Source organism: Cyprinus carpio, chromosome B13 (genome assembly GCF_018340385.1).
Source record: "Cyprinus carpio isolate SPL01 chromosome B13, ASM1834038v1, whole genome shotgun sequence".
NCBI lineage: Eukaryota > Metazoa > Chordata > Actinopteri > Cypriniformes > Cyprinidae > Cyprinus > Cyprinus carpio.
Genome location: NC_056609.1, coordinates 16976795 through 16999827, shown reverse-complemented (window position 1 = coordinate 16999827; position 23033 = coordinate 16976795). Strand labels below are relative to the sequence as shown.

The window sequence follows — 23033 nt, the reverse complement described above, 5'->3', positions numbered from 1 at the left end:
ATATACACCTCCTCATTCGTCTTGGTTTGGAAATTGTGGATGTCCAGTTATATTTGGTCGGAAGGTACCAAGTGGATTCTGGAATGGACAGAGATGTACAATGAAAGTACAATGAATTTAATATGTTGTAATATTGTTTAACAACATACTGATTGTTTATAGTCCCCCCCCCCCAAAATAAACACCATAAAACAGTTTTGAAAGTTGTGAGTTGGTGAAAATTACATGATCTGTTACCCTTAATCTTATTATTAGATTATTAATTAACTTGAAATGTTACAAATGTGTATTAGTATGTGTAGAAATTAGCATTAAAGGGATAGTTCACCCAAAAATTAAAACTGTCATCATTTACTCAGCCATACGAGTTTCTTTCTTATGTTGAACACAAAAGATAATATTTTAAAGAATTTTGAAGAACAAAACAGTTGTTGGTCCTTATTGACTTCCATAGTAGGGAAAGAAATATTATGAAAGTCAATGGGGACCATCAACTGTTTGATTACCAGCATTCTTCAAAACATCTTCTTAAATGTTCAACATAAGAAGGTTTGTAACGACATGAGGGTGAGTAAATGATGACAGGTTTCATTTTTGAGTGAACTATACCTTTAACCAAGATTAGTAAATGCTGCAAAAGTGTTAATTTTTAATTCAACTGTTAACATATAAAAACTTACTTTATGTCAGCAGAACTTCATATGAAAACAACTGTGGGTTAACGATCATTGCATCTATTTATTTAATGGTGAACCTTTAAAAAAACAATAAAGGATTAGTCAAAAAAGTGCAGTTTTCTCTTTATCCACTATATGTTTATGATAACACTGTATTATGTGCTGTAAGTGTTAAATATAAACGCTGAACACACAATGACGTAAATAATTTGTTAATGTTTTTTTCCTGTTTTCCAAAACACTACGGCCATAGGAAATGTTTGGCTGTCCAGATCAGACTGTGGTTGTGTGTAACAAGCTCTTCTCAGAAATTCTTTCCAAAGGTTGTAGGGTTGTTTTTGTTTGGATTCATAGATTATAGTGTTTAAGTTGAGATTGAGCCGAAAGACATGGATCAGACAGAGACCTTTTGCCCTGTATTGGTTTACTCAGCTGCGCTGTGTGCTTCCTCTCTGTCTCGGATCTCAACAATGCATCACTTCAGCATGCACAATGTAATGCATATGATCACGAGGGGGCCCATTCATCACGCTTCAAACAATATCTCTTATTGTCTGTAAATCATTGGACTGTTCCTTCTTGGCTTTTGCACGTGGATGCCTGTGTGACATTAACACCCATTCAGTTTGCTAATAATTATCTTCTGTGGGCCAGTAACCTCAAACCATGCTAAATGTTTGATTCAACCATGAAGTGTTGCTTGCAGTGTTTGGATGCTTAATCTAGGTTGCTTGTGATGATTCCGGTGGGAACCAAAGCTCTTGTCAATGACTATTGTGTTTGAAGCTGTGGGCCTCTCTTCATTGGCCTTGTATGAAGAGAAATGAATGTGGCCTACCACTGAGAAAAAGCAAGGACAGCCCTGCATCCCACTGTGTTTAAAGAATTCAGATGTTTAAATTGGTCCAAGCCAAAAAAAAAAAAAAACACACAAGTGAGAAAAGGCCTGTAATCTGCCCAAATCAGTGTGGAGGCGTATGTCAACCTCTAAACCTTAAAGAATTTGATCCAAACTGCCCTTTGTGGTGGCACCTCTGAATGTCACTTCTCATGGTTCAATGACTTTCACAGTCGACTCATTGTGCAGTTTTTTTTTAAAACCACTTTCTCCATGTATATGTTCCTTTTTGAATTTGCTTTGTGCACCGATGTGTGTTCCGTTCATTTTTGACCACTTCAGGTTGAAAGGGTCTGATTTGGTGAGTCTGCAGTATTATAAATGCGCCCCCACTGTGTTCTCTTTCATTGTCCTTATCAGAGATTTTGACCTGACACAAAGGCAAACAGTCAGCGAGCAACAGGTGGAGAGGCCAGACATGCTCTTCATTAGTCACGACACTTGATAAACCTGCTATATATGATTCAGCCGTGCATTCAAAGCACATTTAACCCAGTCTCAGTCCCTCTGCTTGGTTGCTTTTCTTTGACCCGTGCTAAAACCAATAGCATAATCTTTGTTTATTGTAGAACTGTTTGAATTCATAGTTGTAATTAGGAAAGTGCAATATATTATACCTTATCCTTTATTAGGCTGATATTGGGGAGGTTAAAGATTATGCTTTTATTTTATTAATATTGGTCAATATTAGATATTTTGCATGCTCATTTCCTGTATTTTTACGTTTACACTTTTGCTTTCACTCGCTTAAAGTTAATCTTAAAAAAAAATAATTTAACACTAAGAAAAATTTAAAAAATGTAGTTGTGCAAATCTCAAAGTAAATATCCATATTTCATTCTGTACATGCTGTAATGCCTAAAGGCATTTGTAGATTTAGATTTGTAGAAAAATCTATATATATTATATTAAATTTATATATATTTCTTTTTTCTTTTTTAATATTTTAATTTAATTAATTTTTATTTATTTATTTATTTTAGCATGAAAAGCAGTTAATTGGAATTGGCCGTGAGTAGAATACTGTATAATACAAAAACTGTTCATCACTAGTTGTAAAAGGTTTTGTTTCTACTGCTTTGTCAGCATTTAATTTCATGAGTACAGTCACAGCTGAGGCCCTGCAGTGTGTAGTGCTAAACATCTGCCTTTAGCCATTACTATATTCACAATATTGTCCAACCTCTCAGAGTTTAATGCTTAAATATAGATTTTTTTTGCATTGCATAATTCTGTTAATTTACATTATGGGATATTTAGACTGAAGAGTGCTTGAGTTTTATATCACAGACAGATGCCCTGGCATTTTGCTGTATGCTGGGCGTATGCTGGCATTCATTGGTCCCCATGTGATTTACGAGGCCCTGAGGCAGCAGAGTGCAGTCACCAATCACTGTAGTCCTGTTACAGCTTCAGCAGTCTTCAGACTGTGTGTGGTGTTCAAATGCGGTGGTTGATTTTCTAGTGTCAGAATACAGTGTACATTTACTAAATGTTCCCATCTGTCTGGTTTTCTTTAATCTGTTCATAGAACATTGTATCAGTTGGGGAATGGAGAATACTGTTTTATCAGCCAAAGTGCATTTGGGTGAAGGGAAAGTCATGGTAAAATGGAAAAATAAAGCTTTTTTCAAAAATACCTTTTAAAATTTGTTTACAGATGCCACTTTATCTAATACAGTGAAATTCAGTCATTAACTTATGTCTAAATGACTTATGAAGTGCCCAAATATTTTGTTGGGGCCATTAAAAATAAGTTATTTTTGAACATCCTTCATAGAAGCTTTTAAGAACCAGATTGTGTAGTTAGAGCATCTACCAGCAGAGGCTTAACTGAGCCATGTTAAAGGGGGCATATGATGCTTTTTTAAAAAAAAAAGATCATTATTTGGTGTAACAGAATATGCTAACAAGCCACAAACGTTTAAGATCCCCCACACACTCTCTCTCTCTCACACACACTCACACACACACACTCTCTCTCTCACTCACTCACTCACTCACTCACACACACACACACACACACACACACACACACACACACACACACCCCCACACACACAACGCGCAAAACTCTGCATTTGAACATTCAATAGCAAATACTAATAACAAAACATACTTATAGTAGCTGATTCAGAAGCACCAGACTGTCGTAGCAAAGTCAGAATTACCTCCTCTCCTAGGTTCACGAAACTATCATCCATAAAATGAGTTGCTGTTCTGTTGTAAGTAATCTTAAAAGATTCCTAAATGCATCTACTTTCAGAAGGCAAAATAAAGTGCTTTTGCTTTCGCCTAGATACACACAGCATCTCCCTGACATGACTGCTTCAACACTAACTGCGGTTACCCCGCCTTCTTTCTTTGCGTGAACATTTGGGTGACATTATGCAAATATTTCCACATAGTGAAGTAGATATGTTGGGGACGTGTTTGAATAAGCCATTTTAGGAGGACGTGGCAGAGGCCCTCCTTAGTCTTTGCAACTTTACAGATCTTCTTCATGCACCAAGAGCTTGTAACACTCCAAAGAGAAAGGAAAAATTGAAATCACATCATATGACCCCTTTAACCAGAAAAAACCTTGGACCATGTAGAAACCCAGATGGTTAACTCATACTCGTACAATACTGCCATCTTGTGACAATTTTTTTTTTTGTTTGTAAAATTATCTATTAATATATTTTGTATTTATAAGTTATTTAAATTCATTTCTTTTAAATCTTACTTTTATTGTAGTTCCTTTTAAGGATTGTTTTTATTTATTTATCTTTTTTTTTTTTTTTTTTACATTAACTAAATTTTTACTTGTCCCAAATATCTGAAAAGAAATTACTAGCTGTATGTAGCACTGTTGTATTGCTATTGGTCAATATTGGACATTCAATTTACATGGTTTTCTTTGCATCTAGAATGAAAATTTCTTTATGTATTTTAATGATTTCATTTGATTTAGGTAAGATTTTTTTGGAAAAGTTTTTTTGTCATTTTTTAATAAACATGATTTTTTAAATATTATTTTAAAAAATCTTGTATAATTTTATCTGCTGTATTTTTAGTCGATTTTATTTGGTTTTATTTTGTGTTTGTAACTCTTGTATTGTTCCAACTCAGTTTTTGCCATGATGATAGCCTTAGATGCTGACATGGCAATTAAAATAAATAACTACTATATATTTTTAGATATTTTCCCCAAATATCTAGAGACAGAAAAATAATATCTGTATATAGCTCTGCAATGTGTTCTTATGTCATTGAAACTGAAGTCATTTCTGTTTTAAGAGGTGGCATGTGTGCCAGTGTATTAAAGTAGTGAACAGCTGCCTAGTAACACAGCAGCATGTTTGGAAAAAACATCAGCTCATATGAACAGACACCAGGTGAAGTACCACTGGCAGCCAGCAGGTGGAGGCATATGCTTAGGCATTTTATCAGTTTCACACGGCAACATGCCGCAGGGTGGCTTTTGCTCGTGCACAACAGGAAATCTTATCCGATTTCAGATTAGTTTTGTTTAGCTAGGGACGGACAATTGAGTTGCTTCCCAGGCTGAAAGGCAAAGCTTGACTGAAGTTATTTGTTTTGAAATTCTCGAAATTGAGTCATTTGTATATACTGAAACAGTTATTGAGAACACATCACATTGAGTTCATAAATACCATGACAATCACAGAACATACCAGCTCTGATCTGCTTCCTTTTGTTCTGTAGATTGTCCTAACGCCGCGCAGCCCACGGGCAATCTGCCTCCCCCCGGAGAGAGCTGAGTCTGACTGTTTCATGTGTCTCAGATGGAGCTGCTTTTGATGAGTGTGCTGTTCTTTATTTGAGAGCGGGCAGAAAAAAGAGCTGTTGCACACCAAAAGCTAAATTGCAGGTGCGCGAAGGACTGGGAAAAATAGTATGTTTGAGGGGGACAAACCGTTTGCAAACTGTGCATGCTTGCAGTTTGAACATTTACTCAGCAGTGTTTGGGGCAAAACACTTTGTCAACATTAAAGAAACGAAAAAAAAAAATAGATTGGCAGGGATGCTTAACTCTTAGAGTTGGAGGAGACGGCTACAATTAATCATCGGCACTGCATTCTTGACACTTCTGTCGAAGAGCTATACGCTCGGAAAACATATTGTTCAGTTAAATAAGCCACAGACTCGTACTGTATGTTCCTGTAAGGTTATCCCTGTGTGAGCCGTCCTTACTTTGCCTTCCCATTGGCAGACATGCACCAGTGCTCGTCCAGCCTTGGCTGGAAGTGCATATAAAGCACCACACCTCAGGGTCACATTCCAGGGGTCAGGACAGTGACCTTACCCCGACCTTACAGACGAGGAGGGAGGGTTAAAGCAGGTGGTCTACAGGATCCAGAATCTCGTCCGGCTCTGGATCAATGGTCCCTAGTGGCTCCGCCTCCAACTCTGGCTCCTGCCTGATTCATTTCCCATCAGCCATCCCTTTGCAGCCAATCCTCTAAGTGATTTCCCCTAATGGCTCGATGTCCGAGCGGTAACCTCTTAACGCTCAGCTCTGCATCCACTTCTGCCCGGTCTCTGCTCTGTTCATCTTGAGGAAGGAGAGAGAGCGAGGATATCGCCTGTCGTATTCTCCCTCTTGCACTTTTCTTCTCAGTCTTCATCATCGTTGAAGCTCTGCTGTATGTTATGACTGCTTAGATTTATGTGCTGTGAATTATGGCGGCAGTAAGCTGACTGTCAGGAAACTCCAGACTGTACACTGCGGCCCAGCATAGAAGCGCAACATTGGCTTTTATGGCCACTATGGGATTTTCCATTGGTCTTTGCCCTCTCAGGTGGGAACATAGATCTTTTTCTGCTGAGATGTATTAGGTAGGTTGTAGCCAAGTGTTACAGGGAGTCAGGTAGAGTCGTTTTTTTTAAAGTCTGTTTGTTCTTCAGTCAAAGCTGGACGGTCTCTAATTGCTAAGCTGCAGGCCGCCGTGGAGCCCAGCCAGGCCGTCTGTTTTCCTGCTGCACTAAATGCTGGCCTGATTGGCGGTGGGCTGGTCCCGCTCCATGCTTTCGTTACAAGCATGCGTGCCTGCCATGTTTACGACAGCATTCGGATGCCTTTCCCTCTTCACTCCTGGTTAAGTGTTTGGTTCTGTACGCTTAGCTCTAGGGTTTCGAATGGCCACAAACCCCAGCTTTGACTTAAATCATCTCGAATCACTCTATAAAACTGACCTCAGACCTGCTGCTCTGTGCTTACTGTCTCTCTAGCACCTCATTACCAACAGAGCCCAATGATTATGTGCACTCTATTGCCCCCTAGTCCTGGCTGGCCTGCAGTTTAGCTGAAACGCACCGTGCGGGTCCTCCTGCAGGTGGAGCTGTAAGTCACTGCGCTCTTGAGCTTCAGCCAGCTATCATCATGGAAAATATGCTGGGTGTGTAATGAAGTATTGTGCTGGGTGTGTTGTAGAGGAATAAGTTTTTCCTAATGTGGTATTGTTGAATGATTCTCAAGATTTTAATAGCTGTGATGACTGTCATCTCAGTCAGGGTTTGTTCAGTTTCAGCAAAACAATTCTAAATTATTGTAGATGATTACTTGCTTAACTATTTATTTACCTGTGAGTGTGTGCGTGTGTGTGTATATACATATGTAATGTAATACTATGAACACAGTATCATATGTAGGCCTAATGTATGAAATGTTTCAAAAAACGTTTAAATTATTATTGTTATTGTCAGACAAGGAGTTTGATCAGATTTAAATGTTCTATTACATATGTACTGTAAAAATATAATAAAATATTATGTAATAATTTTATCAAATACATTGGACACATTAACATTGTCATATTATATATGCAATGTTATATCAGTGCAGTTTTAATACTTCATGATTAATAATAATATCCAACATAGTTTGCTCAGATTTAAAAAAAAAAAAAGTTATGTAAGAATATTATTATTATTATTATTATTATTATTATTATTAATTATTAGTTTGTTCACATTAAACTTTCCATTTTACTCACCCTTGTATCCTGTTGTTCTCTTGTGAAGTAAGTCATAAAGGTTTGGCAAATTTTATGTTGACTATATCTTCTTGTCTGTCCTTTTATCGCCTGATTTATTATCATGTTTTTAGGGAGAAGATCAGAGGCACAGCATTTTAACACTTTAGAAATGGCATGTTGTTAAGAAAAAACTCGTATTTTGCCAGAGGAAACCAGCAGTTTCAGCATTCGTTTTAGTCCAGCAGTTAAAAGTATTGTAGCCTAACTTGTAACCTAATTTAAACAGTTGGGCCATGTGTGTAATTACCCTCATTTATCTCTGACTGATTCACAGCCAAAAGTTCCTTAAATGAGCATACTTTTACAGAAACCAAGATCCTACAGCCATTTTGTGGGAGTAAATTGGACTAGAAAATTCTTCAATGCCTTTTTTCTTTATTACTGATGAAACTCTGCAGTCGTGCGCTCGTAGATGGTTCACATTAGGCCATGTGGTGTTCTCTGCATGGATATGAATTATTGACATGGAACATCATAGCTCAACGGATCATCCCATGTGTCTCCCTTAGGAGATCAGCTAAGGGCAGTCTTTTTACTTCAGATTTGAAGAGCAGGACCATCTCTCTCACACCATCTGTCTGCCTTCAAACCCTGAGTCTAATTGAAACCCAGACTGTCACCACAGACACATCGTTTCATCCCAGACGAAGAGTCCAAGTCACCACGGTGTGAGAGGTCCTGCCCTCTGACCCAAAGAGGATCTGACATCAGTAGTGTTACCTCAGGGCGATCTGGTAATGCGAGTCCAAGGGCTCAGTGATGTCTGTCTGATAGGGCGACAGTGATGTCATGCTTCCGCCGAGCTTGGTCTGCACCTGTGCCACTCATCAAAAACAGATGATTTCCGATTTGTACGTCTCATCGTTAATATTTGTAAAGTTAATGAGCAGATTCAGATTGATAGATTGCCATGGAAACGGAACACAAGGACCGCATCTGTGACATCACGGGATAATTAGGCGCGCGGATCTGCAACTGCGCTGATTTGCATTTTAATATGTTGTTAGCATAGGTGAAGGTTTATCTCCTCTTGATTAGATTCCAGTGATGTAATTACAAAGCGGAGTTTTACTTCTCAGAAAGGGCACCGCGCATAAACATCAATATGATTACCAGTAATTGTTTCAAAACAAATAAGCGGTTGGGTAATCAGTCATCGGGCCGCCTCGGAATTGTTTTGGAAGACGGCCTCCGCTGCAGCACATCGCAATCGGCTCATTTTAACATCTCAGTTTAAATTGGCTTTCCACTTGTCAGAGTAAAGAATATTTTAAAGATGAGTGGTGAAGGCTCAGAGGTAATCAGTGCTTTTAATGATCTTATTTGTGCGTGAGTGGCTCTGTAGACATTACTTAAGAGTCATTGAGAGAGCTGAGACACTGCGTTTGAAAAGCTGTCCCCTGACAGCCAAATCCATCCATTTATAAAAGAGGAATTATTGACTTTCCCCCCTTCTCTCTCTCTTTCTCTCTCTCTCACTCTTCTTGAACAAGGGGGAAAAAATAACAGATTCAACCTTGGGAGAACAGGCACAGTGGAGGCTTAGAGAACAGAATAAGTAATGACACTGTCGTCTTGCTGGGACGTGGCTCACGGTGAAATGGGCTATTGATTTTAAACAGATAAACTGTGTTCTCTTTTGTGTTGAGAAATTACTGAACAATTTAATTAGGGCTGGAACAACAATATTTATTACCAGTTTTTCACACTGATCCGCCCCCTCCCTCACTCGCTTTTTTTTTTTTCATGAAGTCCTCAGTCTCCTTGTAAACTACCAGTATAATTAAACAAACCATGTTGCTAAGCTTGGTGTTGCTGATTAGCAGCCTCACCCAAGAGAGAAGGAAAAGAGGGAAAGTATATCCATTGATCACACTGCTAATTCCTGAAGGTCTGGAAGAATTGGCGCACCAGATGACTCTGTTGAAATGAGGATTGACGGCCGCTTTTACATTCGGTGTCGTCCTGCATTGTTTGAGCGCGTCCCAGTGCGTCTGTTAGCTGTTTGTCTAAATATAGCCTTCAGTGCCAATTCAATGGAAAACTCTCCTCTCGAGTGATTTCGGGAGAATTCATGTGGAGAAAACACTTGTCTTTCTGAAGTACTGATTTGTGTTGGCAAATGAGTCCTGTACATTTTAGATGTTAGTATGGTTGGTAAACTCAATCAGTTTTACTTAGTTTGATTACATGTGGGTAATGTGTTTGAGGGAAAAAGTGTTTGGATACTTGGTGGATGTTAACTATCTTTTTTGGCTTTTTAATAAATAATAAAATAAATTGTATACATTTTTATAACGCACTTCATACGTAAAATGAAGCTTGAAAACAAGGTAAGAAAAAAATTCATATACTGACAATTCAGTTTCACACAATATCCTTAAAAGCAACTTAGAAAAATATATAATATTTAAAAAATATATAAATATAACTAAATATTTCAAAAAACAATTACAAATCTATAATTTAAATGTATTAAACAATTTTAGAAGAGTTCATTTTATTTCTTAATTTTAATATTCCTCAGATCAAAACCTCTTTACCCAGGACGTCCTGACATTGATTGAGTAGCATCCCATGGGATAACTTTGAGTCAAATATAAAATAGTAACTTGTTTCAGAGCACGTTTTATGGCGGTTAATGACGTCCTCTGGTTTTAGCGGCTCAGGATGCCCCGGGACAGCTGTTTAGGGTGGAGAATGATATGTGTGTGCTCTCTGCTAAATGATTAAATGGTTAAAAGGCTCTTGATTGTAGCCAAGCCACGTGATCCCCTGGGCCCCTGCGAGGGGGGAAAGGTCCCGAGGCAGCTGCTGCTTTTGAGCAGGACTCCTTAAGCCCTCTGAGAGCAGGGCCCCTCGCCGTCTGCGCTCCAAGGTGCTGAAAAACAGTTATTCAAGCCCAAATCCTGTGAGCCCCTGTGTGTCTGTGCCTGGGTGAGTGTGTGTGTGTGTTCGATTCCAGTCTGTTGGAGTCCCCTCGTGTGAAATAAACACCCAGGCTGCTCAGATTCCCCAGTGTGGATGGCTAGGAGCAGGTGTCCCACCAAGCTTTATTAAGTCCTCTCCATCTCTCTCCATTAACTTGGTGAATGTGGTCCGGTGGGGAAGAGGCCCTCACAGGAGGCCGTAGCCACTCTGTCTGTCTGCGAATTCAGATGTAAAGGGCCATGTAGGCATGCACATCAACCGCTGCATTCCACACAAGAGCTGCCTTAACCACACTGTTTCATGATTTATGTAGTCTTATTTGAAAGGAGGGTTCTTATAGCCCTCAGTCCACAGGAACCTCCCCTCCACTCACCTCAACCTGAGACCCATTTTCATTCTACATCAATCTTGTTTGGTTTTCTTCAGCTATTGGCGATTACACCTCATGTTTTCCCAAACACATTTGCTAAGTTGCTCTTTAAAAGGAGGGATCTCCAGCAGTTCATGAGCACAGTATATTCAAGGTGTCATGTTTTATAGGTATTTCTTTAACTATGGGTATTTTTGGACCTGTCGACCCTATTGGTTCACAGCTGCTTTATTTAATTTGTCCCCTTTGATTTTTATGTAATTTCCGCCAACTCATTGTATTTGATAACGTTCTCTGGAGGATATTCTGTTATGGCTGGGTTTCCTAAACTTGGGTTTCTGAAGGAACTGTGGGAGAACACATGAGAGAACAGTGAACATATGAATATGTTGTTAATTTATTAAAAATAACCTATAATCGCAGAGGTGTATTTTACATCTAATAGTTTCAGCTTAAAATATTTGAGAATCCCTGGTTTCTGAAAAAAAAGTCTTGCCAAGGCTAATTCTGTAGCTAGCATTTTGTGTTTTAAATAGAGATTTTTTTTTTCTTCTGTTTTTTAGATACTGCAACTTATCAATTAGAGTTTGACTGGAAATATGCAACAATATACTCCTTCACACTTTGCCATCATGGCTAATTTTCATATCAAGCGTGCTTTTCACTTATACTTTCACTTTACTTCACTTTTTAACGTCCCATGGTTTTTAAAATGTAATGATCAATATTTCATAACAGCTTTTCATAATTTTAGTTGGTAGGTCCGGGACAATATAAACTCTATAAAAGACTTTCAAAAAGTAGCAAAAATAAATAATCAAGACAAGGTAAAATGTTTCCAAGAGGGTTTAAATGTGATCTTCACAAAAAGAAAAATGTTTAAATCTGTAATACAAATCATCCTCTGGGACATAAATGTGCTTGTAGCTGAAGAAACACCTCTACACCTTTCAAAGCAGTTACAGCTTTTTCCAAACATATGACTACGTGAGAAAGCAGATCCTCTCCCCTGCTAGGTATGTGTAAAGAAAATCCTCAGAGAACTATGTGTAAAAGAAGGCGGAAATTTCCAAGCGTGTTATGATTAACATCGAGAGAGGGCAAGATGGAGGTCCCCCCTCCTGCGGAAAAGCGCTCTGTGCAGGTTAGCGTTTAAGCTAGCTATAAGTATTCTGGCCAGGAACAGAGAATACTGATGGAGACATTAGTCAGGCTGCAGTTGGGGGTTTATTTTTAGAGGGTGGCATTTAAAGCCAGGACACTTGGTTCTGCCTGCCTGTTAATGACTCATCTGGGGAGAGAGAGAAAGAGAGAGAAGGGCCGCTGCCCAGCCGCCGGTGAACTACACTCTGCTTTGGATCGTCACGCACCAGCCCGCGGTGCTTGAGCTTCATTTTATAGATTTCAGATTGTTCTGTACAGTCTAAATGCAAACTCTGGGTTTCAAGCGTTGACGCTCAAGTCGTAGCCACATTAGCTGCATGACCAATTTTTTTTGTCGTTGCGGTTGCATTAAATGTAACTTGTTTGTTTTTGTTTTTTTCCTTCTCTGAAGTTTACATTTTATATGTTAAATCAAAACCTTGAGTCCGTTTTGTGACAGGCCTATATAATTCACTTGTTTATTGAGAGGCTAACGATGACGTGCAACCATTGACCACCTTGTTTCTATTTAAACGTGCGGCCCTGGCGAATGAATGGCTGCTTTGTGGCCTCGGTCAGTGAGATGCTTGTAAATTGTACATTTCCTCTCTGTTCCTGTGTTTATGTGGAATTTACATGACAGCTACATTAATAATGTCCCACGCTCTTGCCACCTGGTATGTGCATTTCCAAATAAATGAACCCATCTATTTCACTTCATAATTCAGACGTGCTCAGCAGTCAAAAGTTTATCTGGACTTTTTCACGACCACCCAACAGCAGGTTAGGTTGTTCCCTGCCATTAATCCTGACTGTGTCTGTCTGTGTGTGTTTTTTCTATATATGTATAGGTGTCTGTATTCGTGTATATGTGAGGACATGTGTTGGCTTACTCCCGATTCGGCCTCTGTAGAATTGGTTCAACAGAGCCCAAATGCTTGCCATGATTTCAAATGGGAAAACAAGGCAGCTCTTTCTGAGGTCACAGTTGTATGTCAATAGCTCTAACAGTTGCTATATAAATCTTTAATAGCTCAGTGCTGTATAGACATGCACCTATGTGCATCCCAGTCCAGACTGTCTCTCCTGAGCACCGTTGAATGAATACAGCACATCTGACATTGACTGTATTTAGTTTACTCAAAAAAAGAACATTCTGGCATTTTTTTTTACTTTCATTTGTTTTTTTGTGTGAAACATAATAGGAAATATTTAAAATAATGTTTTGATTGCTCTTTTCCATGCGATTGCAATAAATGGGGAATATAGGGCCCTATGATTTCCGAGATGCCAAAAAAGCAGATGGAATGGCGGAATCCAGTCATAAAATTGGAATTTAGTGTAGGCTACAACGCGGAGTGTCTAGGAATTTGCCAAATTTTGAATGCATAAATCAAAAGTAGGTAAGTACACTTATATCAAAATGTGATGTTTAAGCTGTAAAATACTATTTAAATATGAATCCTGCATGTTCTTTTAAAGTAATTTAAAGTGTGAATGAATGGCACAGATGCAGGTTTCGTTTACTACACACATACTGAAACACGTGTGATGATTTCAGCCCTGCTGCCTCAATATATGAGTACATAAACACATGAACATAGTCTCTACAACTGAGTTAAAGGTCAGAAAGTTAAAGGTCTCCACAACAACCTGTCAAAATAAAAGTTTGGTTTAACTTGAAGAAACTGTGACAGAAATATATTACTTAATGTAATGATAGTACTACTACTAATAAAATTATTGTTAAAACAATTTTTTTTTAAGGAATGTTAACTGGAAAAATTATTTAGCAGAATTATTTACCAGAAAAATATAAATATGCAACACAGTATTTAAAAAAAAATAGTTTTTTATAAAATCAACTATTTAGAAATGCCGTAAAATTTGGAATCGAGAAAATTAATGGAAAACACGGAATTTGGTAAAAATAAAACTGCATTTCAGAAAACAAAAAAACCTAAAACGTATTTCATATGGCCTTAAAAATGTAATTGATAAAAAACCTTTAATAAATTGCTGTTAAATCTCATGATTTCAATTAATTAGACATGCTTAATAAAACTAAATTTAACCATTAAAACAGTGTCTAGAAAAAATAAAATGGAAAAAAACGCAATCCAGAATGGACATTCATTAAAATGATGAAGAAAAAAAAAAAAGAAAAAAAACACGGAACTTGGATCAAATAAAATGGATTTGGGGAAAAATAAAATGGACTTCATAGGGCCCTAGGAATGGAACTATATAAATCCATATAAGTCTTCTGAATGCATTTAAGTTCAGGGAATGTTCACAAAATGCATCTCTTTTAATTGTTCATGAATCAGACTCATCAGTTTCTCATACTCAATTTAAATATCACTCCTAGCTGATGATTTACAACTCACTGAAGGGGATTATTAGAGATCAGTTTTGATTTTATTCAATATGTTGGGCATGTTTTGACTTCAGAAGACTGTATACCATTCAAAAGTTTGGGGTCAGTAAGATATTTTTAATGAACAGTCTTTTTATGCTCACCATGGCTGCTTTTATATCAGAAATACGGTGAAGTTATATTGTGAACTACTTCAGTATTACATCTTAAAATTACAGTTAGGCTTCTTGGCCCAGTGGGGGGGTAATATAGCCTCTTTTAAATAATTTTACATTTTGTGCTATAACAACTAAACTAGCAAACTTTTCTATTTATTATCCCTGATAATACTGGCTGATCCATCATTATTATCCTGCACATGCAAACATACTGCAAATTTTTATCTAAATATGTTACAGGTCAGAAGTAAACTGACGTTGTATTCTTCCCCTGTCTTAAGTTGCATTTGTGTTCTTTTCAAAGCATGAAAACTCAGTTTTCATTTCTCAGTTCAGTTGTCCTCTCTAGTGTACAACACATCCTGAGCCAGGACGTATTGGCATCTATGAGGAATTGTGGATTTGGTGCTCCATTGACCAGCTCTCTCCCAAACCACTACTGAACAGTTCATCATAAGGCTTCTTAAGGATCTCCATGAACCATTGAGGAGCGGGCAGCTGTGAGCTCAGACATAGACACACACGCCGCTCGCCTTGCTTTATTTACAGCCCTTCCACGGTCTTATCCTTCAAACTTCTCGTCTATATCTCTCGCTATCTGGATGCGGCCCTGACAGGTTGTTTTATATCGGCCTGCTAATGAGTATTTAAGTGCTTGTCATTATTGCTAGCTCTGTATGTTTAGCGTGTGCGGTGTCAGCTGTCATAAAGGCAGCGGTTCTGTAAGAAACTGTCAGTTCTGTTTAGAATATGGCCTGCATTAGTAAAGCGCTGTATTCTTCCTTCATTAGAGGTCTTCTCTGCAAACAATGTCATTGGCAGAGCAGAGCGTCTCACTTCAGCATTTAGAGCGAGCTGTCTCATTGCTTTTGTTTAATTGTATCCAGTTCTATTGACAAAAACAATGTTATTGAAGTGGAGGCGGATATTCTGGATCTAATTAACTGCGATTGTTGTGCTTCAAAGCTCCATCTGAAAGAATTCTGAAGACTTGACCTGGTTTTGTTTAGCATCATTGCATTGTGCTCTTTCTCTCCGCCTCCATCCCTGTGCTTTTCTCCTTATTTTTGTTTATTTTTTGCACCTATTTTGCTTAAGCTTCCTATGACCAAAAAAATGAAGACCAAGTCCCTAAATAGTGGCTTTTTTAAATCGCTGTCTGAAAAATCAGTTGTATCCCCATCTTGGATAGACACTTGGCTCTCATCTTGCTTTAATATGTCTAACCACAAGCATATGCAAGACATGTTGCCTCTGGTTTTATCAATCTGATGTTTAAGCGCATTCTTTTCAGCTCTTGTAACATTTGTGGTGAGGCATTTCAAAGAGCACAGTCTGACGTTCCTCACTGTGCCCCCTCTCTTCATAAGTGAACATTTGGTGCTCTAAAAAAATAAATAAATAAAAGGAAAAATGTGGTCCTCGTGCTTCACTTAAATTAAATGGTTTGCTGCCCAGCCATGCTTAAGATCCATCATTGATTCTGTGGGTTATTTTCTTATGCACTTTATAGCTACGTATGATTTAAAAAAAATTTTTATTAAGTTACTACAAATGTTTTTTTTTTTTTACAATTAAAAAATACAATTATTTACTATTTAAAAAAGATTTGCACACCGTTAAAAAATGTTTACCTATTTCAACTTAAAATCTGCAAACTGAACTTAAGTATAATCAACTTGTTATACATATGTCATTTCAACGTAAATAATATAAAACTGAATGAAAAAATCTAGCTGATACTCAAAACTTCTTAAAAGTTGAAATTGCTCAACTTATTTTGATGAGTTAAAATAATGTAAAAACATAAGTTTACATGACTTAATAATCATATTTCTTTTACAGTGTAAATTTATTTTTAAAACAAAGGTTATGAATTTATTTATTTATCCTGTGTTCCTAAAATATTATTTATTTTTGGTGTACATAAATATTTTATTACATACATGTTATTATAATATATATATATATATATATATATATATATATATATATATATATATTATTTTATTATTTATTTTTTTCCATTATAGCCTTTCAACAATACATTGTATGGGTCAAAATTGTCGCCAAACATCATATTGATGTTACGTAAAGATCATGTTCCATGAAGATATTTTGTAAATTTCCTACCGTAAATATTTAAAAACGTAATTTTTGATTAGTTATATGCATTGCTAATAACTTCATTTGGACAACTTTAAAGGCAACTTTTAAAAAAAAATTGCACCCTAAAATTCCAGATTTTGAAATATTTGTATCTCGGCCAAATATTCTCCTAACAAACCATACATCAATGGAAAGCTTATTTATTCAGCTTTCAGATGATGTATAAATCTCTTTTTCAAAAAATTGACTCTTATGACTGGTTTTGTGGACCAGGGTCACATATCTAATGTATAATAAAATAATATGTGTTTAATGTTTGTTTGTCCATAGAGGGCTTTTTTTAGGCTTAACATACCAAAAAAAAAAAAAAAAGTTTTTCTGTTGACACTTTAAAAGTACCACAGAATTGTCTAAATAAGGCTGGGTTCCGGATATATTCAGTACTTTTAATATAACATTTTCCCCTAGGTGCAATAACTATGTCTAACTTCAAACCAGTTTCCGTCCGTTGATTCACACCACCTCCCACTATACCACTTACTCCCTTTGTCACCACTCTACAGCCGCCCAATTTACATTTCTGAAATAAGAGGCTTCTCACAATTGATTGTGTTTTCCACAATCTGACTGGAGTGCTGCTTTGATGTTGTTCGTGGAGTAGCTAGACACAAGGCTGTGTGTAGAGCAGTGTTTGCCTGTGGCCACTGATGAACAGTCCCTGCCTCTCCCCGCAGGCTCGCTGTTTGTTTGTGTGAATTGCCTATGTAGCCACATCAACTGCTTCCAGTCAAGCTACTATACAGTAAATAAAACCGCCGTCAATATTGAGCATCGGTGCTGCTGCCTCTTGCTGTGAGGTAGACTGCTTTTTTTCATTGCTGAGGTAGTAAACAGTTCTGAATAGCGCCTTTTTCAATCAATAATGCTCACATGTATGTTCCTCACCTCTTTTATTATTCTTATTGTGAGTTTTCTGAGTGCATGTGCATGTTCAGTTTTTCTCTGAGGGGCGAGTGTGTGTGTGTGTGTGTGTGTGTGTGTGTGCGTGCTCTGTAACCCTACACTGAGGCGCTGTGGCAAATCTCCCATCCAGAGTTGTTCTCCTCACCCATTTCAGGCCAGAACTAAGACGTGTTCTCCAGTGAAGCACTGGGCACAAAGTGCACAAGTTTTTTGTGTGTGTGTGTGTAAGGGGTAATGTGTTTGTGTGTGCGTATGCTCGTGGTTTGACTTGCTTAGCTCAGTCCCACGCACTGTGGTCAGAATGGTTAGTATTTTTTTTCTGTAGGCCGAGGAAGTGTGTATATTGTTCCCACGCTATGAAGAGTTCAGGGTCCCGTGCTCCAGACAGGGGGCGCTGATGGCCTCTGCACTCAGCCCTGACCCAGGCTGCACGGGAATGTTGGAAAAACGCTTTAATTGTTACTACCTGATACCAAGATGTTTGTAAATGGACAGCATGGTTAAGTAAACTTCAGTGAACTGTGTTTGCAGTGTGAAACCATTTGGCTCTCTTCTGTCAAATGCTTAACTTTTTTTTCCCACTATTTTTGATGCACCAAAGGCTTAAAGGGATGGTTCATTACAGACGTGTATCATCTTTTTTCCATGAAACACAAAATGAGATGTTAAGAAGAATGTTTGAGAGTCTCTTTTAGAATTAGAATGAAAGTGGATGGTGACTTATAATGGCTCCAAAAAAAGAAAAGTGGGACACATCTTGCTTCATATTTGAATTTTGCAAGTTAACTGTCTGTGAGGTACGCTGACATAATAATATTTTAAAATAAGACATGCAAGAACCTACAGTGATCTGCATCATGATGTCACCAAGCACTGTTTTTTTTAGTCCAAACAACTTCTGTGGTAAAGTAAAGTAAAAAAAAAAAAAAAAAAAAAACCGTTTGGAGACTGGTGGTTTGATTTTTGAAAGAAGTCTTTCATGCTCTCCAAGGCTGCATTTATTTGATCAGTAATACAGTAAAACCATAATATCGAGAAATATTGTGAATTGTAAATAATATTGCAATTTTAATAACTGTTTTCTATGTAAATATTTTGTAAAAACTAATTTATTTCTGTGATGGCAAAGCTGAATTTTCAGCAGCCATTACTCCAGTTTCCAGTGTTGTATGATACTTCAGAAATCATTCTAATATGCTGATTTTGCTGCTCATTAAAAATTTATTATAGTTATCAATGTTGAAAACTATTGTGCTGCTTAGTAGTTTTGTGGAAACTGATTATTTATTTATTTTTTTTCAGGATCCTTTACAGAATGGAAAGTTAAAAACAACATTTATTTGAAAAAGAAACCTATGGTAACTTTGTAAATGTCTTTATTGTCTCTTTTATTAAATTTAATACATCCTAAGTTTTAATGTCTTTATAAAATCTTATTGACCCCAACATTTTGAATGGTAGTGAAGATTTAAAGTGTCAAAAAAAAAAAACTTTGAGTGCGCCTAAAATCTTTACATAGATTTTATATTTGTGTATCTCTATTTTCTTTTAAATATGTCTAGTAGTTTACTTTAAATATTTTAATAAATGTTTAAGGACATTTTACTCTATTCTTTCCATAATAGATAGCAATATGTGCTTACTTGGCATAAAACAACCAAATAAATAAATTATTAATGAAATAAAATGGTTGTACATTTCAGACCTTTGAACTTTCTGTGACCTGTAATGACCAAAATATTGATCTGTTTCACACAAACCTTGTGTACTATACAGATCTTATGAAGTCATGTTGATGACTTTTATGATGCTTTTGGCTCCTGAATGTTATAGAAAAGATCAGCTTGGACTTTCTGTTTCAAGTCAGTAAAAAAACAGAATGGTATGAGGGTGATTAAGACCATTTTCATTTTTAGGTGAGCTGTCCCTTTAAGAGGCATCTCTCTCAGGCACACACGAGGAAGACACACGTGATTATGTTCTCAGGAGGTGTCACTCCACTGTTTACAAAAGCTTCAAAAGGCTGAAGACAAGCTGGAGTGAGAAACCGGTGCATTTGTTGTAGGCCAGCATCTTGAAGAGCCTCAACATGCCAGCCATCTCCAGCCTGAGCCTTTTGTTGCCAAGCGTGCAGAGCTCCTGTTGCTAAAGGAAGTACTTAAATGTGTAGTTATGTGAGATCCCTCCTCGCTGAAGCCGGCCCCCCACTGCTTCTTCCTGCTCCTTGGCTGGATATGAAGTGTTGCTTGATGGGCTTTTCCCCTCTGACAGTGCCACAAGAGGAGTGACAGATCCGTGGGAGAGCTGACCCTCCTCCCAGAGGAAGTGCTGGGAGCCAGGGGTGGCCCATTCAGTGCCCAAAGGCCACTCTCTTCTAATGGAACATAAGCTTTCCACGAGGCACTGTGCAGCGCTGCTTTTGTGCGCAAGTGTCTCTGTGGGCTCGGTACATCAGTTCTGTCATCGCTTTGCTCTGAGTTCATGGGAACACGAATTGTGTCATTGAGAACCACACCTAGTTAAGGTTACCCATCTTGCCTAGTATGTGTGAAAACAACAACTAGACCTTGTTAATCATAGCAATTCCAGCCAGATAAAAATACTCATTACTGATTATTAATGGCCAGCTTTAAGTATTGGGTTAGTTTTACCCAATCTTTTAATGCAAGATCTCATTTGGAACCATTCATCCATGTATGTTTCATTGCTATGAATGTTTGACCTCATGAAATTATTATTACACTTCAATTTGAAATTTCTGACTTCTCTCTGGTGATGAATGCAGGACATTCACTTTTGATTGCATCGGCCATGTCTCAAAGTCCAATCCACTACCCAATGAAGTCCTCGGCCTACATTTTTCTTCTTTGTTACACTTTGTGTGTCACAATATGGAAGAAAAGATATGTCAGTACTTTAAGAAAGAAAGTTAATGAAGTCTGTTATTGTACAAAAATGAATGATACATCAAATTGTGAGTCGTCGAGGAAAGATGTGCTACTGTATTACTTGTCTAGCCAGTTTGAATTGGATTTTTTTTAACCTAAACAGAATGTCCAAGCCAATAAACGGTTAAAAAATGCCATATCTCGGCACATATACTGTCTGAATATCACAGAGACTTTGTGACCAGCTTTGTTTGACTCATGCCACTAAGCGACCACCCAAAACACCCTAGCAACCTCATAGCAATGCTTTGGCAACCACCCACATCACCACTGCACTCAAGGAAATGTTAAACTAGTTATAAAGCATGCACACAAACACAACTTTCATTTAGTATGAACACAAATTCGATAAGCCCTTTTTAATAGTTTGTATGGTTAATGTGACAAATCACTTTGTTTCTTTGATTATTATTGTTGGTGAAACCATTTTTCTATATTGCACTTTTTAACTCCATAGTATCTAAAATACTAGAATTTACGGTCACACTTTATTTTAAGGTCCAATTGTAACCATTAACAAAACATTAACTATGACTTTTGCCTCAAACTCCTAATTTGATGCTTATTAATAGTCAGGAAGGTTGTTAAGTTTAGGTATTGGTAGGATTAGGGATGTGGAATATGGTCATGCAGAATATATGCTTTATAAGTATTAATAAACAGCCAGTATGTTAGTAAAAGGCATGCTAATAACCAACTAGTTAATAGTGAGAATTGGTCCCTGTACTAAAGTGTTACTGAATTTTCTTTTAGATTTTATTCTTAATTTGCTTTTAAAAGGCCACATATATTAATTTATGTGGCAGCATGTTACTGTAGGTATCGTCTCTGGAATGCTTTTGAAATCTGTTAGCATTTTTTACAAATTCACCTGGAATTTTTAATCAAAATGTTCAGTTCAGTGTCCTACTTCCCTTAGCAACAGCTGCCCCTGAATTCACTGCATGGAAATATTGTTTAATATCAGTGTAACATTGTTTGTCTTCATGTCAGATGGTTCTTTGAATACTGGATAAGTATTCTTAATACACTTCATCTTTTGTTTACATGCGCACATGTATATACGCGAGCGTTAGCAGATATCAGCTTCAGACATCGGTGTTCTGTGGAGAGGAACTCGGTGTGTGTGTGTGGTTTTGATGCCTGTGTTTGGACTGCAGAGGCCATTGGAGGTCACGTCCTTCAGTGACTCAGACTATTTGCATACTGTTCAAATCTGTTGCACATACAGGTTTGCAGTGGATGCTTTTCTCTGTAATAATGTCCTGACATGAGGCAGGTGGTTTGTTGCCTTTCTGTGGGTCTTTTGTGTGTGTTTGTATGCATGTCTCTACACGCTGTACACGCACACTTTCTCAGAAGGCTCACTGCCCTGCGGCACAAGGCTTCAAGTCCTCTATTTCCTGTTTACAGTGTCTGAGGTTTCCTGTTCTCGATGCATCTCCACTGGGTGATCTTGTGACTGTACTCTGGACAAGGCCTGTGTTAAAAATAAAACACCCTTGTTTCAGTGTCATCAAAAGTCTCACTTGTTGTTTTTAATTCTGTGTGCATGCATAAAGCTTTTTTTTTATTTTTTCCTTGCCTTTTGTAATATTTTTTACATTTCTCTCTATCTCTTTTGTACTTTAGGTTTGAAGAGATAGTCAAGAAATTCAAGGTTGAATATCACGCTGGAGGTGCCACTCAGAACTCTGTAAAAGTCGCACAGGTTAGTGCTCAAAGCTGTAGCCAGTATTTAATGCATGCAGCACTAGAAACATCAAGGTCTTGAGTTTCTAGAGAATGCAGGAATGGATAAAATGTATAGCTTAAGTGCAATGTAAGTTTCTTTGGATAAAAATGTCTGCCAGATGCATCATACACAGCTCCCTCCGATGGACAGGTGGTTTGGTACATCCTCTGTGGTCTAAAGTGCTCAACTAGGATATCTGTAAAACCACAAAGACAAAAAAAAAATGTTTAGTTAAGAAGTTAGTTAAGAGTTCCTCGGCAGAGTTTGTGATATGTCATCAATGAACATCTTTATGCAGATCGATATTTACAGTAATTATTAGGGAGCTTTTTTTAACCTACTTAGAGGCATATTTTTACTAACCATATAAAAAGGTCTCATGTACATTTATAATAATTCAAAAATTAAGAAGAATCCCTAATCCTGAATGATTATGGGTGTACCTATAAAATCTTATCTTATTAAATCTTATAAAATCTTATAAAATTTTAGCTTTAAATAATGCATATGATATAATAACAATAAAATGTATGAGTTTTGTTTTATTGATTGATTGATTAATTGATTGTCCCTGTGTTAAATTTGTAGCTATCTACAAGCTTTTGATGTGTTTGTTTCTGTTTGTCAAGTTTTGAAGTGTTTTCTGGAGGGTTATAATTCAATGGTAATTTATTATT

The 23033-nt window shown here is 37.3% G+C and overlaps 1 protein-coding gene across 3 annotated transcripts in view; it reads left to right on the top strand.

The window, feature by feature from the left end:
• adka (adenosine kinase a) overlaps positions 1 to 23033 on the top strand; it is a 143363-nt gene that overhangs the window by 5399 nt on the left and 114931 nt on the right. For all 3 annotated transcript variants that reach the window (XM_042736933.1, XM_042736932.1, XM_042736934.1), the window contains exon 4: positions 22254 to 22332. In XM_042736933.1, coding sequence (XP_042592867.1) covers positions 22254 to 22332 — 79 coding nt within the window. The remainder of the gene's footprint in view (positions 1 to 22253; positions 22333 to 23033) is intronic.